The sequence below is a fragment of the Aedes albopictus genome, chromosome 2, assembly GCF_035046485.1.
Source record: "Aedes albopictus strain Foshan chromosome 2, AalbF5, whole genome shotgun sequence".
NCBI lineage: Eukaryota > Metazoa > Arthropoda > Insecta > Diptera > Culicidae > Aedes > Aedes albopictus.
Window position 1 is genome coordinate 446,832,084 of NC_085137.1, and position 11,851 is coordinate 446,843,934.

General features: G+C 35.6%; 1 protein-coding gene across 1 annotated transcript; it reads right to left on the reverse strand.

The window, feature by feature from the left end:
* Positions 1-1,060: 1,060 nt before the first annotated feature.
* Positions 1,061-11,358, reverse strand: LOC115260842 (pupal cuticle protein Edg-78E-like). Its single transcript, XM_029862162.2, has 2 exons — positions 11,236-11,358; positions 1,061-1,622 (listed from the first exon to the last, which is right to left on the reverse strand). Exons 1-2 carry the CDS (start codon positions 11,245-11,247, stop codon positions 1,272-1,274), a joined length of 363 nt encoding a protein of 120 aa, XP_029718022.1. The 5' UTR covers positions 11,248-11,358; the 3' UTR covers positions 1,061-1,271.
* Positions 11,359-11,851: the final 493 nt, after the last annotated feature.

Here is an 11,851-nt window from a genome sequence, read left to right on the forward strand (position 1 = left end):
TTTCCCACCCATCTGAAATAATTTATTTAGCTTGAGTTCTGATTAAACGTTGACTGCAACCTACACGCTGCCGTTTATACCAGGGTGATAAATCGTATTAATGTATTTCGAAGAATACGCCGTCGATCAAGGCCGTTGAATCGTGGTTTGGAGATATATTCCGGTTTATTAAATTGGAGCTTCTCATTAGCATACCTTCGTGTGTTGGTTGGTTGATATCAATAATCGATGCGCCCTGACAGATGTAGAGTGAAACCACCAGAAAAGGCGTGTGCCTTCGAAGTCAGTGCCGATTGTGATTTATCTGCGGATGCGATTCTCTCATAGGCGGTTGTAGGAATGTAGGTATTTGACCTTTTCCTGGTGATCGTATCTTCTGGCACTGTTGTTTATTGCCTATGTTTTGTGTTATATTCATTTTTGTTCCCATGTCTATTTCTCATTCTATTCCATTTCTTCACATTTCTATTTCTAAGCTCTTTAAGTTCCAGTTCTAAGCTCTTTTATTTGCAGTTTCTATATATTTTTATTTAAATTGTCCGTTCAACTGCTATTTATATTCTTATTCGGATTCTGTTACCAATTTTTATTTTTGTTTTAGTTTCATAATTTTGATAGTTTTAACCTTGAAAATATATTGAAAATTTGCAACATTCAACAGAAGTAACAAAAATTCTATTGCAATTTTGCATACAACTTAAGAGGCCTACTGCAATTTTTTTGTCCAGGCGTTGCTGACTTCCAAAAGAAGAAGATAATCCAAGTCAGCTGTATTTTTAACGATATTTCAGGATTAGTGCTCTTGAAAACGCGAGTAGGGGTTCAAACCGAACATTGTGGCAGCCATATTTGTAATCTCTAATGTTTCAACTTAAAAATGATAAAAACCTGGATAGAGATGATCAGATCATTCGTTCATGACAATCTATGAAAATGTTTTATAATAAAAGTAAAAACATTCAAGTCAGAAAAAACGGTTTCTATTCCTTGCGGCTGCCGCTGTCTTCATTATCATAGGGATACGAACGGGGGTCAGATCGGACAATTGCTTAGACAAACATCGATTCTCAAATATGTTTATAGTTTTATTGTTTTACGATCTATCGCTTAACTAAACATTATCGCTGATTTACAATACGGTACGGATGACTGCTGTTAGTGGCATTGTGTGAGTGAATGTGTGAGAATGTGTTTGTGACTTGCGACCTTGCCATTCATTAGCACTGGAATCACTTTCGATGGATTCGAGCCTAATAAACTCCCTTGTCCAGTTAAACGTTTTCGGCGTTGCGAGCTTCGATGTACCGCAAAGCGCGCAGAATATATTCCGGAATCGGAGGGGGCGTCGGCAAATGGACACCCTGTGGGTGGTATCCGTTTTCGTCGGCCGTGTAGGTGAGCACAATTGGGACACCGTCATCGCCAACCCAGGAAGCGGATCCTTGCACCGCCACACCTCCTTGGCCGCTTTCCTCCTGTTGGATGCCGTTGCTGGTGGAGAATTTCCACGCGTACTTGCCGTCCGGTTCTACGACATTTTCCTGGGTCAGAACTTGGGCGCTGGCGTCATCGACGGCGGGAGCTGCGGCCACCAGGGCAACCAGTGCGGCGATTGATACGATCTGTTGAAAGAGATGAATGTACGAGATGAGGGCAAAGCTTTTACATGTTTTTTTTTTATTTTTATATGTAGGGGAACAAAGCCCAAAATGCCAAGATGAGGTAAAATGGCCCAACTCATAAAATCATTCCTGAATAGGACTTGATCATTACTATAGGTGAATGGTGTCAAGATATGTTTGCATCGAACATTTTTCTAGAAGCTAGGCCACCAAACCCACGAAAATTCTTTTGGTTTCCCAATGAAAATTGACAACTTCCGGTTTTTCGTGGTTGCAATTAAGGTTTTCTGGTGATTTTGTTACCATCCAAGTGTTTCCAACGAGATTGAGGCACACATGGAGACGCATGGTTGTTGATGTATACGCTTTCCATGTTAGGGGTCATTCAAATATTACGAACATCGTTTTGCGGGTAGGGGGGTAACACTCCATTTATTGAGTATACCAAAAAGCTCGACAGAGGGGGTTGGGGGGAATGAGTCGGAAATGCCCGAAAATTGATGGACGTAATTTTTGAAAGTTTTCATAAAGTCGCATCTTACCCCATGGCAGATGGTCGTTTTGCACCACTTCCGTTTTACGAATCAGTTTTTAAAATCACTAAAAATCGATGAAATTGCAATAGTTTAGTGAATAGTTTTGCTCAAGTATCGAGCAAATATTGTCTAGTTGCTGGTACCACTTTGAAAGTCTAACAAATGAGGCTAATTATCATTGAAAACGATGAAAGTTTGAAAAATGGCATTATACCCCACTTGACCCTACACCTCTTACTGCCAATAAATTCTCTACCGGCATAGGCAGACCCAAAAAATACGAAGCGCGAACTGAAATGAAATGCTCGGAAATCTGTACAATATAAATTAATCTGTGTATGCGGCAGGAAAAAAATGCGAAAGTGTTTTTCAACTTCAAACCTCATTTTCGTCTATATGACGGTCTATTTGACTGCGGTCTATGTTTTAACGTACCATGTTCTCTCACAGGCTCATTTTCTAAAAACTTGTTTGTAGTTTTTTTTTTTCATTTTGGTGACTAACTTTTATAAGACAGTGCCTGAAGCTAGAGACAATCGGCATTTTAGAACCACAGAAAAGCGAACAGGTCACTAAATTTCACACCTGATAAAATAAATAATTTTCTCTATCATTCATCTATGACACATTCTACCGTGACGTTACAACGTTTAGACGCATTCGTAGTCAGATATTCCTCTATAACTCATGAAAACGAGCGAAAACCGCAAAATATTTTTTCATATTTGGATTCCTTGTAAAATTTCTGATATATTTGACCTATTGAACATTTAGTTTTCATTAGAAAAACGTGTTCGAAATGCGTATTTGTAGCGTGACGTTACAACGCGCTAGAATCCGACCCTCTCTAACACTCTACCAACATTTTAAAAAATCTGCTCGGTTTTTAATGATATTCTGAATTTTTTTTTTCCACCATTGAAATTTATTGGTTTGTTCTTCAATTCAATGGAATAAAACATTCAAATTTCGGATTTATTTTTGAATAATCGACTTTTACATTTCGTGACGTTACAACGCCCGTTCAGTTTCAAACAGGGTTCTGCTCGCGTTGTAACGTCACGAAAATGCACAACATGTTAGAATCAGAATAATCAGCCAAATTTACCCGAATTTGTGAATATATCATTGCATTATCTTCACTGCTTCAACGGGAACTTTATTCTACTGAAAATCCGTTTTGTGATAAATGGCTCGGAGGGCCAAGTTATTGCTAATCAATAGTATGAATACTCCTTCATGAAGGTTAATGACACCGGCACCCATCTTTGGTTTAGTATCACCCATATTCTTCTAGTTTTGTTCCAAGCACGCTGAGATCCATTATTTTGCACCGCTAGATATTTAAATTTTTCAGCATACTCATCACGCCGTCGAGATAAGGCACATTCTACCGTGACGTTACAACGTTTCTACGCATTCGTAGTCAGATTTTTCACTATAATTCATAAAAACGACTGTAAACCTCAAAATATTTTATCATATTCAGATTCCTTGACAAATTTCCGATATGTTTGACCTGTTTAACATTTAGTTTTCATTAGAAAAAAAATGTTTAAAATGCGTATTTGTAGCGTGACGTTACAACGCGCTAGAATTCGACCCCCTCTACCGCGCAACCAACATCTTGAAAAATTTGCTCGGATTTTTATTTTAAACTGAAAATTTCTCCCACTATAGAAATTTATTGGTTTGTTCTTCAATGCAATGAAATAAAACATATACATTTCGGATTCGTTTTTGGATAATCAACATTTACATTTCGTGACGCTATAACGCCCGTTCATTTTCAAACAGGGTTCTGCTCGCGTTGTAACGTCACGAAAATGCACATAATTTTTGAATCAGAATAATCAGACAAAATTGCCCGAATTTGTGAATATATTATTGCATTATTTTCACTGCTCCAAGAGCAACATTATTCTATTAAAAATCCGTTTTGTGATAAATGGGTTGGAGGGTCAAGTTAATGCTATTAGCAGTATGAAAACTACTTCATTAAGGTTAATGGTACCCATCTTCGGCCTAGTACCACCCATATTCATCTGATATGCATTACTTCGCACCGCCAGATATTTAGATTTTGCAGCATAAAACTAATCACGCCGTCGAATTAAACATTTTTTCAATAATTAAAAACGCTTTAAGATGTGCGAGCAGTTATTGTACCAAAGACAACCCTGAGGATCTGCATACCACTTAGGGTCATCAATTTCTGTGATTCCAGAGACAAATAGACCTAATTCTGACAAAAAAAATCCATTCTATACAGGGTGTTAGGTTCCTGAGTGCAAACTTTTTAAAGGGTGATAGAGGACCATAAATGGTGAAAAAAATTGTTCTACGCATATGGTCAAATCTCAACCGTTACGTAGTTATTGGACTCCCCATGTTTTTGACTCTTATTGCCTTAACTGGCTATAACTTTAAAATGGTAAAACTTATCGCACTTTTTTAACCTTTATTCGAAAGATTATTGAATTTTCTATCAAATGGCATCTTTGAACCGATCGGTTTAGTTAAATAACTAAGTTTTCTAGATCAAATAGCCTAAAAGTTGTGCGTTTTAATTTGTTTTTGCCAATTATCTTTGAAAAATGCGTAATAATTTACAATTCTTTCTTTGGCAAAGTTGTGGCCCCTGCTTCACTCTACAATTCGTTCTTTGACATCAAACTTCTAGCTCTTATCGTTTTCTTGCAATTTCGATTTAAACGTCGCATTTCAGATCAGAAATTTGCAATCGTCATGGTAAACACTTTTTTGCGCACTGTGCTGCACATTTAAATCAAAATTGCAAGAAAACGATAAGAGTTAGAAGTTTGGCGTCAAAGAACAAATTGTAGAGTGAAAGAGGGGCCACAACTTTCCCAGAGAAAGAATTTTAATTTAATACGCATGTTTTAAAGATAATGAACATAAACAAATAAAAACACGATATTTTTAGCTATTTTGCTCTAGAAAACTTAGTTATTTAGTTAAATCAATCGGTTCAAAGATGCCATTTGATAGAAAATCGCATGATCTTTCGAATAAGGGTAAAAAAACTGCGATAAGTTCGACCATTTTAAAGTTATAGCCAGTTAAGGCAATAAGAGTCAAAAACATGGGGAGTCCAATAACTACGTAACGGTTGAGATTTGACCATATGCGTAGAACAATTTTTTTCACCATTTATGGTCCTTTATCACCCTTTGAAAAGTTTGCACTCATGAACCTAACACCCTGTATATCGGCACCAACATTTCAAAAGGGCGTAACTGCATTTTGAAACAAATCCCTCTTTCACATCTGTGGATCGTATTTCAATGCCGCCATGCAAATCACCGCCAGTATAGGAAAGAAGAGCAATTTCTCTGTCTAGTAATGTTTGTGAATTTCGTGGGAAACTTAAAATATGACCCACAGATGTGAAAGAGTAGTTTGTTTCAAAATGCAGTTACGCCCTTTTGAAATGTTGGTGCCGATATGTCAGAGTCATAATTACTTAGAGAGTTAGTGTCTTTGGCAAAGTTGTTTGATAAGTCCAAAACTTACAGCTGATTTACTATTTGATGTGAGATTCAGACACACTGGGCGACGCTAATTAAAAGTTTACAATAGTTTAGAATTTCTCAAAATGTTTTCAACAAATTTTGACTAGTTGAGAAACTATTTTTTGGCAAAATTTTTGGACACTTTATAAGAAGTTACAACATGTTGAATATTTTTTTGAATAAGTATAAAGTGCATGATTTTTCAAAATTTCAACTACCACTAGTCAGTTAGAAACATGAACCAAACGGCTTTTAAACTGAAAATTCTTGACAAGATAAACAACTTTTCCAAAGACATCAACATTCTAAAGTCTAAAGTCTAAGTAATTAGAGTCCTGAGATATACATATGAGTTTCAATTTCGTAGGTGTTACGTCTGTTTGTCGGTGATTCTTGTTACATCAAAACTAGATGTAACACTGACGTAATATCCATCCCATATATTTCAAGATCCTTGCTATTTAGACAGTTGGTGTCCTCGACAAAATTGTTTGGCTGGTCAAGAACTTTCAATTGATGGGCCGTATGATTTCAAATCCTTCCACTAGGAGGCGCTAGAGAGCATACACATTTTTAGTTTTACTTATCTCAGGATCGTGATTAATTGGAAAGATGGTTGCTTTATTGAAGTTGTTTGGTAGATCACTAGACTTTCAGTTTAATAGCCGTATGGTATTAGTGTCTGCCACACAGTGGTGGTAGTTGCAAATTTTCAAAAGCGTGCAAATTTTATTGATTACCCAAAACACATTCAACAAGCCGTAACTTTTTGTAAAGTATATCAAAAATTCTCAAATTTTGACTGATAGTTCCTCATCTTGTTATCTGTAATTTCTACAATTTTGGACTTGATTGGTTAGCTCTGCACTAAGATGGAGCGCTTTAAGCAGAATAATATTTTTGACTGTGTTCTATTAACTCTTATATCTAAGGAATAATTGAATCAAATCAAATTAAATTTTGAAAGTTAAGAATTATATATTGATCTTTGATTACAATTTGATTTGAATACAATATGTCCAAAGTGAAAAAAGTTCCAGCTTGTAGAATACTTTCAAGAAATTCTAATCCTTTGCCTGCTTTTGCAAAATGGAAACTAAAGTCTTCTAGTAGCAAAATCTCGCATCTATTGGTAAATCAACTGCAAGTCCTTTACTTACCAAACAGCTTTGCCGAAGAAATCGTATTTCTATGTAAAAGGGATCCTGAGATGTATGAAATTTAAAATTTGTAAGTTCTCTAGCGCCGCCTGTTGGTGGAACTTTAAATCAAACTATCCATCAACTGTAAGTCTTTGACCAACTTAATAACTTTGTAATTTCGTCAGTGTTTCGTCTGTTGGCCACTCATATCACAGAAATTTTCGGTTTGAGTGATATTAGATTACGATTAAAAAAATTTACAATATCGCAGTACAATTACATCGTAGATTTTGGCCAAACACCATCTCCTCCGTCCTTCAAAAGTCTACGTAGTTTATTAACCGGCAATGGTACGCAATTTATAAACGATATCTCGAAAAAGAGCTTATACACAACAAGAACGAAACTGTTTTGAATATAGAACTACGTTTGTCCAATTCAGAAGCCGTCCAAGCCAGAAAGATTTGGTCTTTTCCACAGAACTTTTTTTCGTGACGTTACAACGCAAACTTCAACCAGGTGAAACTCAGGCTTCCGTGAACCGATTTTATTTTTTTAATCTCATTTGAAAGATCTTTTCGAGTACAAAGAGTATACAAAATTTCATATTTGAAACATTTTCCGTTTTTGAATAAAATTTAAAAATGTTGATTTTTCGTGACGTTACAACGCAATAAAAACCCATACTATGATCAGCCATATTTCAAAGTTGTAAAGTCTTCCGATTGAAAATCTTTTTATGCTAAAAAATCTACATATATTTATCTACAAATGATGGAAGACTTTTGAAAAATCAGTGTGTTGGTGTTTGAAATACGATAGTTTGGATGAAAAGTGTGCCTAAAAGACTTAAAATCACGATTTTAATGTTAATCATAATCGTCGTTCAATTTATATTTATTGTCACACTAATATCATGTCGAATACATTTTTGGATGACAAAAGTAATGTAGAATGTGATAAAAATGTCAAATATGTCATAACTTAACTTTGAAAAATTGGTATTGATGATACGGGGCCCGTAGAATGTGTCATATAGAGTTTTGCAGTTGGTCCAATGTTCAGTTAGTTAAAAAAAACATGTTAAACCCTTCGAAGTTTGTCACTTTATCCCATTATCTTAGTTTTGATACATCCTACACAATAAATAATACAATGAATCAGGCTCTTATCCGTCTCTGAACCATCTCAAAGTTTACCATCTCTTTATGAAACAAGATTCGCCTCTTCAGAGAAGAACGTCAGCCGTTATGCGTTAGGACGAAATGTACTACTCGCAACGATTTAATTTTGAAGCAAGGAAAACGTGACATGAATTACCAAAACAATGATTTCATCTGCACGATAATACCGCGCATGAGTGCAAGAGCAGATGACTGCTTGTAATTGTATTTACGAGAAGTTATGAATTGTTATGATCCATTTTTGACATGCTTAGCTTTTGGTTGGGTTTCATTGGAAATGTTTTCTTTTCATGTAGTATTAGAGACTGTGTGTTTTCAAAATTCAAAGCATTTGTCATATGTTATTATCATTTGGGTAATATTGATGTCCTCCCCAGCTAACACGAAGTCGTATATAATGTTGAATAGGATGGTTGAAGTGGAAGCTATATGCGTACATGCCACGTGGAAAGTGCGTATATCGCCTCCACTTTAGCATTTTATGCAGAATCATTTGCGATCGTATGTTGGCTGGGTCAATATCACTATCTTATGGAACATTATTTTTTTCAAACTAAATGTTTAACCTTGGAGATAAATCTTACATAATTTCAAATTACGTTGAAGTCAAAAGTTATCATTTTTGATAAAAAAAAACTATAATTCCCACTGCCAATCAGAAGCTTGCGTCATCATCTTAAAACATAGAATTTTTTGAAGACCATATCTCCACCAAAGTGCGTCTGATTCCTAGAAGTGTATCACACCTAAATCCACACTCCATGCTCTGTACTTCTTTAGCGGATTCAATAGACTTCCAGAAAAAAGTATAAAATAGTGTAGGGATGCTCAAAAATAAAAATTGGAAAAATTAAAAACCAAAATTCACAAAATCGCGAATTGAAAAGATTCGCATTACATAACATGTTTAAATCGATTTTAGATGACGATTAATGATATTAAGATCAAAATTTAAAATTTGGGTACTTGAGGATTCTAATTGAATGAATGATGGCGAACAAATCCCTTTTCCATGTTTCACTACAGTGACTCCAAACTTTTGGTCGATGACATCAATAGTAAATTACTTGATATTTTTTTCCAGATTTTTAGCTAAATTCGGCAAAAACCCTATTAAAAATGAAAGTATAGAGTCTGGTACCATTGGGGCAGGAGCACTCAGGTTCTTGAAATCGGACGTAAATTGTCGGAGATGTGAGTCTAAAATATGACATGTTTTTGAGAGGGGACTTCAAACTTTTGATCGGGAGTGTATCTTCAGAACAGCAATTTTTTTCTGCCAGACCAAATTGTAGGGGTAGGCGGGGCAATATGGACACCCTAAGGTTTTTGCCAACTTTACCTGACAAGAGGTTAAACATTTTTAGTTTTTTGATACATGTATCCTTTTAAAGTCTATTTAGCATCTATTGCATAAGAATGCTCACGAAGAAAAATGATTTATCCACTTCAAAAAATGTTTTGAAAAATGTTAGTTTTTCATGACCGTCTTCAAGCATACGGGGCAGAATGGACACCCCCATGGGGCAATATGGACACCATAAGACTTTTACGAATTTCGTACATTATCTACACCTATAAAGTCATTTCATTACAAAACAACTATTATGGATGAATAATACGCCGAAGTAGTTCATTTTTGTTCAGTTAATTTATATTCAGGCTGTTTTTTGATAAAGCTTCGTTTTTGTCGGCATGTACAGCTGTGCCTAGAACAACTATTTTCCATTTCTGTCGTTTTTTGACCAATTTGTTTCACCCTATGTCTACTATAGTGAACATTTAACCGAAAATATACTGAAATCGAAGAATTTGGTTGGTTTGTGATTTAGGTTATATTTTTCCCTTGCCGCTTTTTTCAAAAAGATGAGTGTCCATTTTGCCCCGACAGCAGAAGATATTTCCAAACTTGATTTTTGATATAATAAAGAAGAAAATATAAACATGTTAAGCATGTAGATACAGCAAAACTACTTGCATGTGTTCTAGAAATATCAGGTTTTAATCGACCTGCAATAAATTAATCACTAAATCTTATTTTAGATGGTGTGAAAATTATAATTTCCATGCACAAAAAACGGAGGACGCAACTTTTTCGTGTAAAATCAAGTATAATTTTAATTTCGAATGTTTATTTCCTGAAACTACGTTTTAGACAAATGGACTATATTCTCCATTCATTAAAAGTTCAAAAAAGTTCGCATATTTCAAAATATTGAGGGTGTCCATTCTGCCCCGGGTGTCCATAATGCCCCGCCTACCCCTATAGTTAGACAATAAGTTGGATTCCAACTATTTTTCAATGACAGATACGTATTTCGTCTTCTACTGTAACATCGTCGCCAGCGTCTTATACTTGAATCATTGAATCATAATTCATGTCAATTTACATCGCAAAACGTTTTATAAATTGCTATGAAAAAAAGACAACTGGTAAAAAGTGATTCCTCTTTATGATTTTTCTATATTATTTGTGAATTATGGCAAAACTTTACAAAAAAATATTTTTTTCTTTTTGTTTTACGAGTATTACTCTTTTATTTCAAGATCAATATTTAAAAGAAGTGTAACTGCTCTTGAAATAATAAAAAAACTAAATAGTAGGATAAAGTACAGTGGCATTTCGATTTTATCACTAGTCGTTCTAATCACTACTGCTATCACACTTGTTCAAAATTATTCCGAAATCAATATAAAATCAGCACAGTCCACTAAAACTGTTTTTAAAATTTAAACAACGGTTCGTACATTTTCAGTTGATCAATTTTGAATAAAAACCACTAATTTCACGATAGTTTTTTGTCCGTAATAAAACCGAAAAACCACTGTATTTATAATTTCGACCTTCTTATAACTATGCATTAAAACTCCTTGGCTGAATGGAATATAACATTAACAAATAATAGGAAATTTCACAACCTCCCTTCGTCACTCCGACACACTTTCGCATGCATGAAAGGCACTTTCAGCTAATTCCTGAATCACACACCATTTTTGAATGGACACTTCCTAATTCATTCATCCACTGTTCTGCTAACAACTTAATCCTTTTTTAGAGCTTTCGAGCACATTGCATTGGTTTCCCGTTGTTTCAGCCACGAATACCCATTACACACACTTTTCGCAATTGGCACGTTTTATCAGACAATTAGCACCTCCCAGCAGTCCGGAGAGTATTGAACCACAACCCAAGAAAGTGTGCAAATAATTCTCACCAGCTTCATCATTTTGCTTCTCGGTTTAGTTTGCTTGTTCACTTTTGTAACGGAAAAAATATCACAGATTTTGAACTATTTTTTTTTGCTGGAGAACCACTTTGTTCTAGTTTGCCGCACAGGATGATACTGATCTGCGCTTTTCGAGAACGGCATCATTTATATGTGCGATTTTTCGGTTTCGGTTTTTTGTTTCGGGGTGAACTTTTGGGTGACATCGTTAGGCATATCGCGACCAACGACGACTACCTTCTGACAACGCGCGCAGCACATCGCTATAGCGAACGCGGGAGATTAGTTGGGCGACGGCGAGGATGCGACGCAACGGTCGAGGATTTGATCGAGTTTTGTTTTCCTCCACTATTGGGCCTGTCCGAGTGGGTTCCTCGATGTTCGCGGAAAGCAGTTTAGTTAGAGAGAAAACGGAATCTATGGTATGCAATCTACCTGGTAAGGAGTTGATATTTGTACTACGTCATATCCGCCGTCATATTATTGCCGGAAAAACTTAATAAGGGGCTGTTCATAAACCACGTAGACCAAATTTTGGCCATCTCAAAACCCCCTCCCTCCTCGTAGACTTTTGTCCATACAAAAAAATTTAAATTTGTATGGA